Source organism: Myotis davidii, unplaced genomic scaffold (genome assembly GCF_000327345.1).
Source record: "Myotis davidii unplaced genomic scaffold, ASM32734v1 scaffold2370, whole genome shotgun sequence".
NCBI classification, from domain to species: Eukaryota; Metazoa; Chordata; class Mammalia; order Chiroptera; family Vespertilionidae; genus Myotis; species Myotis davidii.
In genome coordinates this window covers 94,737-113,046 of record NW_006282189.1, presented here as the reverse complement: position 1 = coordinate 113,046, position 18,310 = coordinate 94,737, and the positions used below count along the sequence as shown (strand labels likewise).

The following is an 18,310-nucleotide window of genomic DNA, read 5'->3' as shown; positions in this document are numbered from 1 at the left end:
GTGGGCGTGGGTGGCGGGGGCAGAGCTGCCGGGAGGATGGCCCGCGGGATGGGGAGCAGCGGGGAGCCGACTCCCCGGAGGCGTAGTGAGCGGTGAGCCCTCCGCGAACTCTGGGCAGCTTGTCCCAGGCGCCTGCGTAATTGTCCTGCTGGCCAGGCCTTTTGCAGACGAGGAAACTGGCGCACAGAGGTTTTAAGTGATTTGCTTCAAGTCACACGGCTAGAAAGAGGCACCACTGAGATCAGAAGACTCTCTTCACATCCAAGCCCGCGTTTTCCGTTTTAGGTGGATTTGGGGGTTCAGACACGCAGGAGGCTCTGCCACCGCCCGCGCTGGCCCGGGGCCCCCAGGTCTCATTGCGGAAGCTCTGCTCCGCGTGAGGAGGAGCTGGTGCGAGAAGGCAGGAGCGCGGATGGATACCAAGGAGGGAAGGGCTGCCTGCACCGGGCCTGGTGCCCGGGTCCCCCCGACCAGCCTGGGAGGAAAGGACTCGCTTCCTCTGCAGGCTCTTTAGGGGAAGGCGGACAGGCGGTCGTTGTTTCACTTTAAAGTGCCGAGAGGAAGAGACGAGATGACAAAATCAGAGACAGGACCGGATGGGTCAGGAAGGGAGGTCCTCCATGGGGCCCTCCGCCCTCCCCAGGCCTCCCTGCCCCACCTGGGCAATGGGGGTCTCACCTGCACTGACGCTTCCTGAAGACAACGGTGCTGCCCCCGGGTTAGATGGAGGGCTCCCCGAGGGCTGGCTCTGCCGGGGCCCAGCGCAGGCCTGGCTCGTGTCTGAGCACCTGCTGAGAACTCAGGTCAGATTTAGGAGCAGCGCCCAGGGAGGGGCAGGGCTCTCTCTTGACCTTCTTCTCACCAGGGCGCTGCACTCCCCTCTGTCCCAGCCGATTTCAGTGGAACCTCCAGACCCCACCGTCTCCCTCCTCTCCCAGGGTCCTGGCCGAACCACCTCCCTCCCAGGACGCGCTGGTCTGTGAAGCGGGAGGTCATGTGCCTTCCACTGGTCTCCGGCAAGGGCCCTGGCCTCAGGCTGGTCGGAGGCAGGCCCTTCTTACACTGCGTGGCCGCCATGCGCCTTTAGTAGGCGAATAATGGGCCTGAAGACACGGGGTGCCAATCCCCGGAACCCGTGGATATTGCCACGCGTGGAAAGTCTTGGCAGATTCGATTAAAGGAGGATGTTGAGATGCAGACCTTACCCTGGATTATCAGGGTGGGCCGTCCATGCAATCGCAGTGTCCTTTTAGGAGAGAGGAGAGGAGAGGGCAGGGTGACCATCGCAGGGGGACTGGAGAATGTGGTCACAAGACAAGGAACGCTGGCGGCCACCAGGAGCTGGGGAGACGAGAAAGGGACTCTCCCCTGGAACCCCCAGAGGGAGCATGGCCCTGCGGCAGCTTCATTTCTGCCCAGCGATTTTGATTTTGGACTTCTGGTCGCCTGGCCGGTGAGAGAGTAGTTCCTGTTGCTGCAAGTCACCAAGTGTGTGGCAAGTCGCTGCAGTGGCCACAGGAAAGTGAAAGGACCCTGGCTGCAGGGAGCTGGCAGTGTCCTCACTCTTGGTCACTTGACACAGGCACACGGAGGACCCTCCCACCCCCGGACCAGTCCCTGGCCCATGTGTCCGGGTCCATGGGGGAGGCAGGCAGGTACACAGTCATTCCACCACCGTGTGGGGTGTCATGGGGACGCCCTGGTCTCTGGAAACACAGAGGAGAATTGGGGCTTGTTTAGGGCTCCCATGATACGCCAGGCCCCTCCCTCGGTCCTGGCGATCCTCACTGACACCGTGCGTCAGACTGACACCACACACATACCTGTCTCCCACCTCTCCTGCCCACCCCCCATCTCCCTGCCATCTGCTCACTCAGCATCTCCACCCTTCCGGGTTCCTCTCTGTCTGGCCACCATTCATTTGGCTAGTCTTCTCCCAGCCCCACACTGCTCCACCCTCCATCATCATCATTCCGTAAACAGTGGCAGGTGGGGGTGGCGGCGTTGCCCTGCCTGGAACAGGGTCTTGGGGCCTGAGAGTGCGGCCACGGCCGCGGGGCCGTTATGGTTTTCTTCATTGCTGGACACTTTTGCCTTGGTTGCCCCTTCCTTCATAAAAAGTTTTTTTTTTAATTATATTTTATGACCACATTGGTAGAAAGATGGCTGTAGTCTCGGCCTCATTCATTAGTAATTACTCATTATCGGCATATTTAATGTTCCCTCTGGGTTTCAAAGAAATGCAGATGAAACCATCTCAGTGTGCCCCCAAGGGACCCTGGGCCCCGGGGAGCCGTGTCTGCTCTGTTTCGCAGAGCGGGTGGCCCGCACTGGGGCTCTGCGAGGGGCGCCACCCGGCGCTCTGGGGCCCGGCCCTCCCTCTGCTTTTGGTGGCGGCAGCTGGTCAGTGTGGCTGTGGTGACCAGCGAGGAGGATGTGGCACCTGTAGCCCTGGTTCCAGGCCGGGCGCAGCGCCTGCTCTGTGACCTGGGCCAGTCACTGCACCTCTCAGGCCCCTTTCCTCACTCGTACACGAGAGGAAGAGCAGCTGTCCTGCCTGCGGAAGGATGGCTGTGTGGCCTCGGGCCTGTTTCCTCCTACGTGAGGGCAGGTGAGAGGACCCGCTCACTCACCAAGGAGCGGGAGGGAGTTGGGCCTGGTCTGTCCTGGACTCCTGGCCAAGTCAGGTGTCTCCTCTGTGCTTCCGGACACGTGGGCCAGGGCCTGGTCCGAGGGGGTCCTCAGTGTACCTGTGTCAAATGACCACATGGGTGAGGACACTGCCAGCTCCCTGCAGCCAAGGCCACCGCCGCGCCTTCCTCCCGGCCGACAGGGAGTTGGCGTCTGTCATTAGCCCATCACATCAGAGGATCCTTGGTGGGGGCCGGGGCGGGGGACTGTAATACCAAGCTTCCTGGCTGAGGAACAGGTTTGGCAGCTGTGGAGAGGCAGTCATCTCAGGGGATCCGGTGACCCCCCCTTCCCCTCCCCCACCTCACCCCCCGTGGGGATGGGGATGTGCTGTGGGCCCCGCCCAGCCTGGCCACGCTCTTTCATCTGCAGCGCTCAGCGCTCAGCGCGCCAGCACCCGGTGGCAAGCGCAGTTAAGCCCCATTTACGGAGGAAGACCAGTCCCAGGAGAGGCAGGCGCTGGATCCAGGCCCTAAGTGGGCCCACCAGGGTCAGGGACAGACCGTGGACACTCCTAGTCAGGCTCTCCGGGTGCCTGTGCCTGTCACCTCTGCCCCCCACACCCACATCATCAACAAACTGCCTGACTGGCTCCCAGTCTCCAAGGGCCCGATCCCAGCGGCCCTTTCCTCAGCCTGCGCCCTGGCTGGAATATAACGTGCAAAGATGAGCTCAAATTTCCCTGCCCCTACCTATCCAAGGCAGAAGGAATGGCTCCCGCATTGTGTCCCCATGTCCTGAGCGCCTCTCTATCTGTGCACACTCTACCCCTGCCTGGCCTCAACTTTCCCACCTGCGCAATGGGGACAGTAATTGCAGCCCTTCCGGCCCGGCCGTGGCTGTGGAGACAGATGAGGTGGGGAGATGGGAGCTCTCCAGGGCCTGGGGGAAGGCGCGGCATGAGGACCCAGGGAGGCGGCCAGTCCCCCAGCTGTGTCAGTGTTGGTGTGGCTGCATGCCTTTCCCACGCAGGGCAACCCTGAGGGCTTCCTCACTCAGCGCCCAGCGATCAGCACTGAGCTTGCATGGAGAGAGTGTTCCATCATGAGTCCCTCAGCGGATCCCCAGAGAGGGTGCAGGAGTGGGGGGCGGGGGAGTCCTGTGACAGGCCTTGACGGCACCCACCTGGGGTGGAAAGGGCTTTAGCGGCTGAATGTGCTCATCTGCTCAGCTCAGAGCCGCTGGCCTGGGAGCCCCTCCACCAGCGCCCCCGAGGCCCCGGCCATGCACCTGGGCACCGGCTCCAGCGGGGCCCCGCCTCTGGCCAGGGCCTCCCGGGGCTCAGAGGCTCCCATCAGCCATCGCTCGGGCTGAAGGGCCTGGTGATTGGGAACTGTGGGCTCCAGAGGGTTGCCTTTTTTTAAAAAATATATTTTATTGATATTTTGACAGAGGGGGAAAGGGATAGAGAGTTAGAAACATCGATGAGAGAGAAACATCGATCAGCTGCCTCCTGCACACCCCCCACTGGGGATGTGCCCACAACCAAGGTACATGCCCTTGACCGGAATCGAACCCGGGACCCTTCAGTCCGCAGGCCGACGCTCTATCCACTGAGCCAAACCAGTTAGGGCAAGGGTTGCCTTCTTGATGCTGAAAAGTGGGAGGGTGGGTGGCATCAGCGAGAGGTGGCCTGGGGCTGCCCCCTTCATCCCCCTGGCCCGAGAGAGGACTCCCTTCCTGCAGCTGGGGTGTGTGTGCACGTGTGTGTGTGCATGGTATGTACATGCCTGTGTGTGTACAACACAGACAGTAGATTTGGGAGTGCCGTGACCTTGGGCAAGCCGCAGAGTGCTCATCAGGCCACAGCAGGGGCTGAGCGAGCTGCCTTAGCGGTCCCTCCCAAAGCCCAGCCCGGCTCAGCCCTCCCTACTGGCAGTGGCCCTCCCTGAACCCATCCCGCCCCCAGGACACGCCACGACTCCACACCCAGCCCAGTGCCTGCCACAGGTGCTGGGGCAGCTCTGTAGGGTGTGTGTGTGTGTGTGTGATGCCTGCTCCACCCGTCCCTCCTCTCATGCGGTGGGTGTGCACGTGTGTGTGTGCATGGTATGTACATGCCTGTGTGTGTACAACACAGACAGTAGATTTGGGAGTGCCGTGACCTTGGGCAAGCCGCAGAGTGCTCATCAGGCCACAGCAGGGGCTGAGCGAGCTGCCTTAGCGGTCCCTCCCAAAGCCCAGCCCGGCTCAGCCCTCCCTACTGGCAGTGGCCCTCCCTGAACCCATCCTGCCCCCAGGACACCCCACGACTCCACACCCAGCCCAGTGCCTGCCGCCCGTGCTGGGGCAGTTCTGTAGGGCTGTGTGTGTGTGTGTGTGTGTGTGTGTGTGATGCCTGCTCCACCCGTCCCTCCTCTCATGCTGGCTGCCTGCCCATGCTCCTGCCACACAGGCTCTGAGAGGCCTCAGTCGCCATCCTTTCTCCTTTCTGTCTGGAGTGTTCCAGACTCTCCTGTTCTCTCCCCTACACCCCTGGCCTCCCGGTTACCCCATCCTCCTCCTGGGTTTGTTCTCTGCAGCTTTGCTCGTGGGGCCAAGGGGCTGTGGTTATTCGTAATTGAGGCAATTTCTCAGTCTTCCTCTTCTGGCCTGGGCCCAGCCACAGCTCCCACCTCAGATCCCTCAGAGCCAGGTCCCTGCCTCCACCGCACGCTCCACCGCACCCCTAGCTGCCAGCCTCCCTCCCACTCCTCAGAGCCCGCGCCCCTTCTGCCTTCCTTTCTAGGATTAAACACTTCCCTTTGGGACCCCCCTTTGGGGGGTCCATCTCCTCCTCCTGCTGGACAGTCTGCCTGCCCCCCTTGAGCCCTCTCCTGTCCCCTCCTCAGCGAGCCCTGGTTCCCCAACTGGACTCTGGAGCTTTTCTGGGAGCCCGGGAGGGGGAGGGCGCAGGGGGAGGAGTGGGTGGTGACCAGCTGAGGAGCCGGGTCCTGAGCCCCTGGACCTCCATCCTCACGGCAGCCCTGCGAGGCGGGGACCGCTGAGCAGGCAGTTCCTGGTGGGGGCATGGGGCTCAGAGCACGAAGTGGAGGTGCTGGGCCAGGCTGGACCATAACTTCAGTGCGGGTGGCAGAGCACACAGTAGGTGCTCAATAAATGTTTGCTAATGAAGAGCAGAAGGAAGTCGGGTCTGACAGACTCAGAGCCACCACGCCTTTCCCACTTGGGCCCGATGAACCTGGAGAGGTGGCCTATGGTCGACTGGGCCTCAGAGAAGGGCAAGGGGCAGACAGAGCCCATCCAGAGCCCTCAGCGCCCTCCAGCAGCCCCCCCAAAGCAGTTGCTGGTGAGCATGTCATGCCCACATATGGCCACAAGAGGCCGCCCCACGCCGCCGGCCCCGAGGAGACCGGCCTCCTAGTGGCGGAGCAGGGATCTATAGCAGGGAGCGGGGAGCGGGGTTGGAGGACTGTACCATGTGGAGGGGTGGCTGACAGGTGCACCGCAAGGAGGGGAGGGGCCCAGAGAGAGGGTGGCTGGTCGCGGCACACAGCCAGCCCGGGCCGAGCCGGGAGGTTCCCTCCCAGGTCCTCACCTCAGGCGTTTGAGGGAGGTCCTGTCATTTTGGGGGCACGTGATGATTGGCTTTGCCTGGGTTCCCCGGCCTTCTGGACTGCAAGGCAGACCCGGGGTCAGGAGAGCGGGCGGGGGGATGGGAATCGTGGGCGGGATTCGTGGTGGAGTTGGCCAGACCCAAGGCCAGGATCCCCCTCCATCAGGGGGCCCCAGGGGTCACGCTGGTGTACAGCTCATGCCCCTGTGCAAGTGTTCTCAGTGGGGTAGGTGTCCAGGGGTCTGGCTTGGCAGCTCTGCCCCCTTGCTTGGCCCTCGCTGACCCTGGGACCCTTGTCTCCAGGTCAGGCTGGCCCTGGATGCCCAGGCAGCGGGCCTTGCTGAGAGGCAGGGAGGCCAGGGTGGGCCTGGCAGGCGGGTGAGAAACTGGGCTTTGTCCTGGGGCCGTGGGCAAACTATCTGGCAGGGGTGCCGCTGGGAGCTGCGTGGTCCTCCTGGTTACTGTTGGGTGAGGAAGAGGTGGGTGGGGCCCAGCTGGCGAGGCTCAGTGGTTAGTGTTGACCTATGAACCAGGAGGTCACAGTTCGATTCCCAGTCAGGGCACATGCCCGGGTTGTGGGCTCCATCCCCAGTGGGGGTGCACAGGAGGCCGCCGGTCAATGATTCTCTCATCATTGATGTTTCTCTCTCTCCCTTCCTCTCTGGAATACATGAACATATGAAAAGATGTGAGTGGGGAGGTGGGCTACGAGGCGGCTCCCTGGTGCCTGCACCCCAGCTCAGCCCAGCTCACACCCCAGCTCAAGCCCCAGCTCAGCCCAGCTCATGCCTGACCAGCAGAGCAGGCGACTGCCCTTGGCTGCCTCCCGTCAGCCCTGCAGCCGGGAAAGGAGACTTGCATTCCTGGTTCTATGGCATCGAATCCTGCCAGGAGCCTCCAGGGCTCCCTGCCTCTGGTTGGCAGCAGGGGTGTGCCCCACCCAGCCCCAGCCCCAGCTCTGCCCACTCCCCACCCACAGCTCCTTTGGCTGCTGTGCCCTGACCCCTCCTCACCTCCCTGGGGCCTATGGAAATCCCTTTCAGGCCCAGCTCAAATGTCACTTCTTTGAGATGCCCTCCGGGCAATCTGGGCATCGAGGCCTCTCCCTGGCACCCCCAGCCTGTTTGTGGCCAAGGTCACAGTGGGCAGGGAACACTGCGGAATGGCAGGGACTGGCCGTCTCCAGCCATTCCAGGGCCCAATGGTCTATGCAGCATTCAGCGAGATGGGGGAAAAGAGGAGTGCCCGCTTCATGTACCCTGTTGCTCGAAGTTTCCTAGAAAAGACTTTTCCATCCATCCATCTGTCCATCCATCAATTCACCAGCCATCTGTCTATCCATTATCTATCCATCCATCCATCCATCCATCATCCATCTGTCTGCCTATCATCTATCCATCCATTCATCTGCCATCTGTCCTCCACTCATCCATCCATCCGTCTGTCTATCATCCATCCATCCACCCATCTACCATCCATTTGTTTGTCCATCATCTATCTATCCATCATCCATGCATCCACCCACCCATCCATCATCCATGTGTCCATCCATCATCCATCCATCCATCTGACTATCCCCAAGACCGGGGATGGCTTCCCAGACTGACCCTGACCCAAATCCTTCCATCTTTAAAGCACTTCCACATGTGTGGCCACCACCTCCCCAGAGCCCTACAGGAACCTTGGGAAGGAGACAGGGAGGAGCTTTGAACCTTGTTTTGCAGCTGAAGAAACAGATAATTGAAGAGCAAGTGGCTTGTCCCAGCTGGCAGGCTGACCCCAGAGAGGGTGTCGAGCGGGGCTCTGGGTCGCAGGCCTGGCCTGTGCTGAATCCTGGCTCTGTCACTCAGCCGCTGTGTGGCCTGGAGCCGAGCTGCTCTGGGCTTCACCCCCCGTCTGAACAGGGGACGGGGGGCGGGGCACACTGATCTCACAGAGTGAACGTAAGCAGCACCCGAGCAGAGCTTGGAAAAGGCTCAGTGAAGAGCCTGGCACACCTGGGCCCCCAATAGTTTGAGATTATTAATACCAATTCAGGTCATCTGCCTCCGGTTCACCCCCACCCCCACCCCCACCCCCGCCTTTCTAAGGATGAAAGCTAGCAGCTGGCAGTGGGAGGTGGTTGCTTTAAATACCAGATGAGGAGAACAAAAGGAAAACAGAACAGGGCGGGGTGTGCAGCCCCTCCTTCCTCCTCCCAGAATGCCCCGTCCTAACTTTTATCGCGTCAGTTTCCATTCGGTTGGGTGACTGGATTCAGTTTTCCTTCCTGACCAGCTGTGAGCTCACAGAGGGCGAGCTCTGCGGCTTTTCCATCTTTGCATCTGCACTCCTGGGGCCTGGCACGCGACAGCTGTGGAATAAGCATCTTTGAACTGAATTAAATCATGCGAGACTGAGAACATCTTGAGAGTAGCTCAGTCTGGCCAAGGGCATCCCAGTCAGGGTCCACATGGCCATCCAGTTGCACTCAGCCCGAACCCCAGAGGTACGGGGCAGGGCCACAGGGTCCCAGTGGCCTCGCTCCTCTGGCCAGACGCCCCTCGGTGCCTGGGACACACCACACTCTGAGGATCCTGAACACGTCTCCCCGACCTCAAGAGGCTGTAGATGGAGTCAGTTTTTGGCCATTTTAATTGTAAAAACCAAGACATTTATATAAATAAGACCGCTATGTAAAATAGGATTCATCCTTCTACTAAAGCACTCTCCCCACACTCAGAAAGAATATAGAAAACCCACAGAGAAGAAGTACAAATCAGCATGCGGTCCCTGATGAGAAGTAACTGGAGGCCAGGTTCCCTGCCGAGACGGCCTCGTGGCGAGGGCGCTCCTGGCCCAGGCGGCTCGCTGGAGGCTCAGTGACACCTTGAGAAACTGCCGGGCAGCAGTTCCCACGCCCTCAGCTGCAGGCTGGGGGCAGTGGAAAAGGTGGACGAAGCCTGGCGGCTGGGGGTTGGGGGGAGGCTGCTTGGTCCGCAGGCCGAAGCTGGGGCCCATGAGATGCAGTGGTGCTCAGCCTGGGGCCAGCTCGGGGAAGGGGCTTCTGGGGAGTCCCCACTTCCGCGGAGGACGAGGAGAGAAGCTGCCGGTGCCCCTGGAAGGGAGGCTCCTTCCTGGGGCCATTTGCATACGGTCCATAAAGACAAGGGCAGTGGTCACTTGCCAGTGGCCCTGGGGTGGAAGGCAGGGGCTCCCGGATGCGGGGGGTGTAGCCCCGAGAGACGTGGGGCTGGCATGTCCCCGCGAGAGAAGTTCCACCTCCCCACGCTCCTACCCTGTCACATGCCCCCGGCCTCCCCTGCGTGGAGACCGCTGCCTGCTGCCCCTCACACCCTGGGACTCAGAGTGAGATGGCTGGGAGCCTGGGAAGAGAGACGTCGATAAATTCACACACTGGGCCTGGCTCAGGACACGGGTACACAGGACAAAAGAAAGATCCCACGCTCTCCTTCAGAAAACTCGGCCCTGCCTGGGCTGCTCCCACCCGGAGGAGGGGCGGGGAAAGCCCTGCAGGGCGGGGCGGGGCAGGGGCAGTGTCAGGAGCACTTCCACACGCACACAGCCAGTGTGCCCCCGAAGTACAGGTACAGGAGGTTCTTCACCTCGTGTGTGATCTCGAACCCGAAGCCCTCACCGATCACCACGTGCCAGGAGGAGCCGAACTTCTTGTCCATCGTCTCTTTGATCATCTTGGCGGCACTCTGGAACGAGGAGGTGCTCGTTAGGGGGGAGCGGGGCACAGCGCACACTGGGCTCCCTCTGTGGGAAGGCCTGCCGCCTGGTCCTGCTGTCCTGCCCGGGAACCACCACTGTGCCAGGAGGCCCCCTCCCGCTGGCCACCACGCAGGGCAGAGGCCCGGACCGCCCTCCCAACAGGAAGATGGCCGAGGGGGCACAGCAGGCCTCAGGCTGGACACAGAGTCCTGGTCAGCTCTGTTTCTGGGTCAGTACCAGGCTGTTCTCAGGACTGTGAGTCACAGGCCCAGAGCACCCAGAGGCTGGCTGCACCGGAAATTACTGTCACTGCAAGGCGTCGGACACAAAGGCTGTTCCCTTGAGGGTTCATGGTTCTGGAAGGGGAGCTGGACTACGCCCCTCCGTTATGCCACGGCCCCCTCCTTCCTGTGCTCACTCCTTCAAGAAGGGGTCTAGGCAAGGGCAGGGCCCAGGCTTTGTGCGACAAGTCCCAGGCTCGGGCATCTGCCAGGCACCAGGAGCACCCACCACAGTGCCAGGTGCCATGTGATCACTTGGTCCACATCACCTCAGTGCACACATCCTCACCCCTGCCCAGATCTAGACTAGGAAACGGCTCAGATGAGAAATGGCCCAGCCAAGGTTAAAGAGCTAGGAAGGGCTGGAGATGGGATTGGCCAGGGTCTGCCTCCCCATCGGCTGCCATGACACTAACTTTTCTCTCTCTCAGCACTTATAGCCACTGGTAACACTGATCCCGTGTGGATGCCCACTGGCCGTGCCAGCAGCACGTAGATGGTGCCGGCAGGAGATGGGTGTAACCCTCTGAATGGATGAATGGATGCAAATGAATGCCTGGGCGGGCCTGTTCTCCTGTGGCACGGAGCCAAGGGAAGATGCCCTATCCAGCAGCCCCCCTGAGACAGGCGTCACCAGGACCCCTCTGGCTTTTCTCCCTCGAGGGCTGGGCGTGACCGCCAGAATAGTGCCCACAGCCAGCACCAGCCTCTGCCCTCATCGCCCTGCCCCGGCTACGGATGCTCTAGACTGTCCCCACAGGACCCTCTGGAGCTGGCTGTGCCAACGGGGGTACTTGATTCACCCACGGGGTCACCAGAGGCACGAGGGGCGCCTGCACCAATGGCAATACCTCGTTGTTGTTGGAGAATTTCTCACAGGCCGTGACACACAGCTCCATGGTCTCCACTCGCATCTCCTCTGGCATGTCCGAGTGCTAGAGACGGGCAGGGCGACAAACAGAGAGAGCTGAGCCCGTGGCCGGGGCTCGGCTGGCCTCTCTGTCCCAGGCTTAAGGCGCAGACACTGGGTTGAGCCCTGGCATCTCCTCTGGGAACTGGGGGCGCGGCCACGCGGCTCTAAGGCCCAGGCCCTGCTGCCTTCTGGAAGCCTCGTCGCACCGTGTGCAGCCAACAGACGTGGGAGGCGGCCCAGGCAGGAGTGAATCCAGCTCAGAAAATGGCTCACGGGCGGCCTCCCTCGGACACAGCCGCCCTCACCCTGGAGCCGACAGTGCAGCCTCGCGGCTCCTGGTTTCTCTCCCTCTCTCGGCTGCGCTTCTCAGTCCACTTGGACGGAACCCCTCCCAGTCCCAGCGCTGGGGGCCTGGGCTTGGCTCCACCCTTTCCTCTTCTTCATTCTCTCCTCTCTCGACCTACCTATATAGTTTAAGTTTAAAAAATTTGGCTCTCAAAAGAAACTTCAATCGTTGTACTGTTGATATTTGGCTCTGTTGACTAAGGAGTTTGCCGACCACTGCCCTAGCCTGTTCCGTGGATTTACTTATCTTATATTGGGGAGGGGTCCCACAATGTCACCCCCAGTTTTAATCTCTCTTTTGGGCTCCAGACCCCTACATCCAACTGCCTACTTGACAACCGCACTCCAATGTCAAAAAGACAACCCCACTTTTCCCCATAAACCTCCTCTCCCCTCATGCAGGAATGGAAACTTGTTGTTGAAACCTTTCCTTCCTGCGGGCCAGGCCTCCTCAGTCTGGTTCACAAGTATATCCACAGCCTAGGACAGCCCAGGATATGCAGTGTGGCCTCAATAAATACTTGTTGAATGAATGGAGGAATGAATGAATGAATGAATGAATGAATGAATGAATGAATTACCGCTGACTTCTCAATCTCTAGTTCTGAGCCAGCAGGCCCTCCTCACTTTCCCCCACCACCTCTTGCCTCCCTCTGAGGCTGTGTGGGCCCCTGGCCCCCTGCCTCCCTCACTGGGGCTTACCCTAACCAGAGGGAAGGTCTGCAGACGTTTATAATCAGCCTCATCTTTCTTCCCTTCTGCTTCTCCCATGATCCTTCCACCGTGACCACTGGAGGCGAGGGGGCTTTCAGGAGGTGCCGAGACGGGCAATTAGGACACACCCAGGAGACTCAGGATGCAGGCCCTGCCAGCGTGATGGGAGCAAAAACGTCTTAACGAGGGGTGCTGCGGAAAAGAGGGAAACCAGGGGGAGAGAGTTGGCTTTAAAACCACACGCCGCCAATTAGACAAGTCGCAGTGACAACTTGACACCTCCCAGTCTTCACTCCTCCGCACCCGTTTCCAAATGGCCAGCAAGTCTGCAGACGGGAGATGAGTCAACACGAGATGCTGGGACCTGGTGAGGAACTCACGGGTATGATGCCACAGCCCACACCGTTGGTACCAAGACCAATACTGACTGCGGGCCAGGCCGACGACGGAGCTGGAGCCAGCAGTGAACAAACAGAGCCTTGCATGCCCACGGCAACATGGTCCTGTTTCTCAGCAGACGTGATGAAACAGTTAGTATCAGGTCACGATCGGCAACCCTGGGCTTATGGGAGAGCGAGGGCCTCCTCCTGTAGGTCCCTGGCCTGCAGGATGGGAACAGCGACGCCATGTCCTTTGGGACGCCAGGCTCTCCCTCCCCCTGCTCACCCCCGTGTCCTGGCCGGCCCAGGGGCTGGAGGCCTGGGCGTTAGTGCTGCTCCTCCTGTGCACCCCAGTTTGGCCTTGGCCTCAGACTCCTCATCAGCAACACGAGGGGAGTCAGCGTCCCTCTCATGAGGCTGTTTGAGAATCAAGTGAGACAACGTATGCGAGCAACGAGCACAGGGCCAGGCACGTGGCCAGCATCAGTGCACTGTCTGCCCCCCTGGCTCCCGGGGAATCAGAGAATGCACGTGGCTGTGCCCGGGAAGCTAGAAAGCCGAAGACATGCCTAGGTTTTTCCTTTCCAAGTCCAGTTATCTAATTACAGATGGGCTTTTCCTGAAGAGACGGGCCTGGACCCCAAATGACCCGGGGCATCACTGAGCATGCTGGTGTTTCTCTTTATACTTCAATTTATCTGATAATTCAGACCTTTTTTTTTTTTTTTTAACTCAGAAGATGTGCTACTGTAAGTGCCCTCTTCTGGCTGTGCTCATGTTGTTAAACCCCTTTTAACACCCATTTCAAATCTCGTGTTTATTCCAGCATCTCAGTACAGACACGTTATTCCAGCATTTCTGACATTTCCGAGTGAAGCTGTGTTCATGGCATAGCCACTGAGCCCCCAGATGCCCAGCGTAGTAACGAGCAGGTAACGACGGGTGAACAGGCTTCCAGCATTCAAAGTGCCGCAACACCCGAGTTCGGTCCTGTACCCACAGAGGCCGGGGATGCTACGCAGCTGACCTATGAGCAGCAGAGCTGGCACGAGGCTGGGCCGTCTCTGGTGTGGGCACCCCTAACCCCCCATCAGGCCTCCTCTCAGCACTGGCACGCAGTGGGCACCCACAGCACCGGTCTCAGTGCACGGCTCCCGGGACTCCAGCGGGAGGTGAATGTTCGATCTTCCCTCCCGTGTCTGCTGTTCCAACGCTGACTTGCCCTGTTTGGCCGAGCGGGCGCTGAGCTTACCGTGCGCTACCCCCTCCCCCCGCCGCCCCCATACCTCAGATGCCCTCAGCGCCATTCCACTTGGTCGGCGCCCTCAGCCGAGGCTGGAAGCCGGCACCAATTCTGCCTCCCACCGCACCGGCATTTTCTGATTTTTCTCAGTGGACAGATGGCTCCTCTCACCCATTCTGGCACGTGGGCCATTCAGATATTAGTTTTTGTTTGGCTCTATCTGTAAGTTGGCAAGCACAGTCCCGTTGTACATTCGGTTCATGCTTCTTCCGTCACAAAATCCAGTGAACCCCTTTGTCTTCGCGCAGTAACCGACGGCCCGTCCCCAATTCCATCCAGTCCCTCTCACTCCATTCCAGGCCACTTTCTTGCTTCCTTCCCACGCTACCAAGGGGTGGCGGCAGGCGGTGGCGACACTGATGATCCAAGGGTAGGGCTTTAAGGCTTGTTTACCTCCCGAGATCTTTCAAGGGGGAACCACTTAAAATGCGGAACCAGCTGCTAACATATCTCCCACCTAAATATTTCAGTTTGACTCAATTCATCCTCGGGCTAAAGAGTGTCCGCATGGCGGGCGGGAAGGGCACTGGAGGACACCTGGGGGCAGGCAGGGTGACCACTTGGACCCATCAGCATGTGGAATCCCGAGGAAATAGACTTGGGAAGTGTCACAAAGCCCATTCTTCAAGAACAAAGGGGGGAAGCCAGTGGGAGTTTGCGTAACCCCCTGTCCGTGGTAAGTGGGCAGCTGCATCACCCTGCAGAGCAGAGAAGGTGCAGGACAGAAGGCGGAGCATCTGGGCTTCAGTAGCACTTCTGCACCTGAAATGCCTTCTTCCCTCTGCCCTGCTCTGCAGCCCTGGGCAAGTGATTTCACCGGAGCCAGGACTGCTCCGCTGTGAAACAGGGTCACCCCAGCGCAGCTTCAGGCGGCAAGGATAGGCATGTGCGCGCGTTCAGAAACATACAAGCTCTGAACTGCATCGTCGCACGGCTCTTCCTACCGTCCTGATTGTAGCCAGGACTTTGCCAACACGATTCAACCGCGTTTATTAAAGAACATGACTGCACAGAGCTTTCATAACCACTACAGGTCTCCAGAAGGGACGAGAGTTAAAGAAGGAAAGCAGCACTTACAGACGGTGCTTCCAAGCACAGACAGGCAGGAGAACTTCCCGTGATGCTGTGGCGTCAGAGTAGAGCTCCCGCCATTCAGACACGATTCAAAGCCCTGCTGAAACGGTGCTACCAAAAATAGAACTAGAGGTTTTCATAACCTTATCGATCTTCCATGCAAGCGCGTGTGTGCCTGACAGCTCCAGGCCAGAAGAGCCCCATCAGACCTACCAGAGAGCCCGTTAATAATGTACGTGTGCCCATGGCCAGCGTGCTTGGACCTGCTGGGTACCCAGGCTGGACCGGTCCCAGGGACCAGGCCAGAGGCCTTGCTCTCTCCTGCCCTTTACGCTTCTCTTCGCCCAGGGCCCCTCTGCGTGCTTGATCAAGACACGTTCTTTATGTATAATATGACGTAATAAACAACACGGACTCACGTGGTACAGATTGGGCTGAAATCACAAACATTCTGGCCAGGATACAGAGTACAACCCAAAGCCAGAACCACCGCAGCTCTGGGCTCTGCCCGAGAACAGCTGCCCACTCACCACGGACAGTGGGTTACCCAGCTCCCACCTCCCCTTCCCCACCCAAGAGAAAAGAGTTGAACATAAAAGACTAAGAATGACACTATCATAAAAACAAGTAGAAGTTAGCACTTTAAAAAAATATGTTGTCCTCAGAGAGAGGACATATCCGACGATGAGCTGGTAAGAGCAGACACCTACGCTTCATCTTAGCCAAAAGGCCAAACCACTGGCTTATTTTTAAAAAATGTTTTAAAAAATATATTTTTATTAACTTCAGAGAGGAAGGGAGAGGGAGAGATAGAAACAACAATGATGAGAATCACTGATCGGCTGCCTTGACCGGGAATCAAACCGGGACTTCCTGGTTCATAGGTCAACGCTCAACCACGGAGCTACATGGGCTGGGCTAAACGGACCATTCACAATAGCTCATTACTGGTGACATCTCACAACCAGTCATGACTTAGCAGTGCATCAGGAGTCCAGACCATCACCAGGGGCTGAAGGACTTGATCTATTCTGGTGTAGATGCCCCAGAGCACCAAGTCCAGTGTCTGGCACATAGCAGAAGACCAATAAATACCTAAATTGTAATTAAATCATATTCCATTTGCCCCCTCGGAAGGGAGAGGACATATCAAATTCATTCCCTAATACTTACTGAGTACTGACCTTAAGCAAGGCAACAGGATGGGTGCTTGCATACAGGGTCTCAGTACTCCCCCTGGTAGCGGTCAGACAGGCGCTACTATCCCTACTTTTCTGATGACGTGCAGGCTGAGAAAAGAAAGTGACATTCCACTTGGCTAATAAATAGAGGAGCTAGGATTCCATCAAGTATATATGACCTCAAGCTTATGCTTTTCCAACGACTCCACTTTAAGCAAGAGACAGTCCCCGTTTTCAGGCTCACGACCTGAGAGACCAACACACATACGCAAGGAACTAACTGCGGCTCAGGACAGAGAGCGTAGTGCCAACAAGACAGAGGCAGAGACAGAGGAAAGAGGAGAATTCTAGATGGCCAGGGAGAGGACAGCAAGAAAAACTTGAGGGCAAGGGCAGCCTGTGTGTCAGACCCTAGAAGGAAGTAGGGATCCCGACAGGTGGACAAGAGCTTCCGGAAAGAGGGAGGAACAAACACGGTGATACCAAAGCAGAAAGCTCCAAAGGTTTTCAGTGAAAGTCCAACAGGCCAATATGGCTGGAGGACAGAAACTGGCGAAGGAGAGGGAGAAAGCAGGCTGGGGAAAGGCAGGGCAAGGTGTGGACGTGCAGAAGGCCCTAACACCCAGGCTGAAGAAGTGTGGATGTTTTTCGTGGGGAATGAGAAGCCCTTGAAGGTCTCTTGGGGGTTGGTGACATGGTTGTGGGTTTGGACAATTATTCTCGTTAACATAATGGAGTTAGCAGGAAGCAGGACCAGAAGAAGGGACACCGGTTAGGAAGCTACAGCCATGGCCCAGGTGACAGACACCAAAGACGCGAACCAGGGCGGTGGCTTCAGAAGTGAAGGGACGCGAGATCCCGCTGAGGCAGAATCAAAGCAACATGACAACTGCCTGAGCGGGGTGGGCATGCCAGAATGACGGGCGATGCCCAGGAGGATGGTGATGCCCCTGAGAGACGGGGAAGTCAGGGATGACCGGTGGGTAGGGAGAGAGTAGGCCAGTCTGATTTTAAAACCAGCTTAAGTCGCTGGCAAAATGTGCACAAGAGTAGGTAATCACCACCCTCGCTGGTTTGGCTCAGTGGATAGAGCATTGGCCTGTGGACTGAAGAGTCCCGGGTTCAATTCTGGCCAAGGGCACATGCCCGGGTTGCGGGTTCGATCCCCAGTAGCAGACGTGCAGGAGGCAGCCGATCATTGATTCTCTCTCATCATTGATATTTCTCTCTCGCCCCTCTCCCTTCCTCTCTGAAATTAATAAAGATATATTAGAAGAAAAAAAAAAAGAATGGGTAATCACCAAATCATGGATCATCAGGGGCAGAAGGGAAGCCATTGAATCCACCCATCACATCGATCAACACATCCATCTCTAACACACACACACACACACACACACCTCGCCACCCCAAAGTATCTCTAACCATGGAAACCCAGGAGAAAGAACAGAGCTGGAGGTCTGGATCTGGGGGTCAAATGGAGAAATGACCGCTCACACTTGGTGGCACTTCTGAGGGGGAAAATGTGGGGAAGAGAGACAAAGCAAGGAAAGTAACAAATACAGAATCGACACTGGACTGGACTCTCTGTACTTCATATTATCCTCAGAATTCCCAAAGGAGGTGCTCTGTGGCACCCTGTCTTTCTATGAGCCCTGGGAGATCAGGAAACTTGCCGGGGTCCTGCTACTGGGAGTCCGAGCCAGGTTTGTCAAGTTCTTTGAACTACACCCGATTCGATTCCTCCAACGGGAAGCACATCCTCAGGGAAGCCTATTAAACGTCCGAGTCGAAGAGGCCTTAGAGGTCATTCAGCCCAACTTCTCGTTTACAGATGGGGAAACTGAGGCCCAAAGAGGGAAATGAGCAGCCTGGAGTCCCACCCGTCGCCTACTGTCCAAGTCAAGAGGAATGGGCCAAGACTGGCGCCCACAGGCCCAACCGCCAGAGGAGGAAATTGCACCTTGTAGGGAGGGGGTCCAAAGTTCTGGGAGCGGGGTTCGGTCAGGGAGTCTGGAGGAGCGCGAAGGGTGCCGGGGCCTTGATGGAGGAGTTGGGGGGGCGAAGCGGTCTGCAGAATCGCGACAGCGAATCTGTCACCACCGAGCTCGCTGGTCGGCTAAGTGGGAGGATGGGGGTTGGGAGGACCCGAGGC

The 18,310-nt window shown here is 58.4% G+C and overlaps 1 protein-coding gene across 2 annotated transcripts in view; it reads right to left on the bottom strand.

Annotated features, from left to right (window-relative positions):
• Nucleotides 1–8,363: 8,363 nt before the first annotated feature.
• The window catches only part of DNAL4 (dynein, axonemal, light chain 4), a 10,247-nt gene continuing 300 nt past the window's right edge, over nt 8,364–18,310 (bottom strand). Inside the window, exons 2-5 of one of the 2 annotated variants that reach the window (XM_015568936.1) lie at nt 12,206–12,409; nt 11,097–11,180; nt 9,853–9,951; nt 8,364–8,600 (exon numbers count right to left, since the gene is read on the bottom strand). In XM_015568936.1, the coding sequence (XP_015424422.1) occupies nt 8,475–8,600; nt 9,853–9,951; nt 11,097–11,180; nt 12,206–12,274 (378 nt within the window). In that variant the 5' untranslated portion in view covers nt 12,275–12,409 and the 3' untranslated portion in view covers nt 8,364–8,474. Of the gene's footprint in view, nt 8,601–8,863; nt 9,952–11,096; nt 11,181–12,205; nt 12,410–18,310 lie in introns of those variants that run through there. The other variant, XM_006752735.2, reaches the window with a different exon arrangement.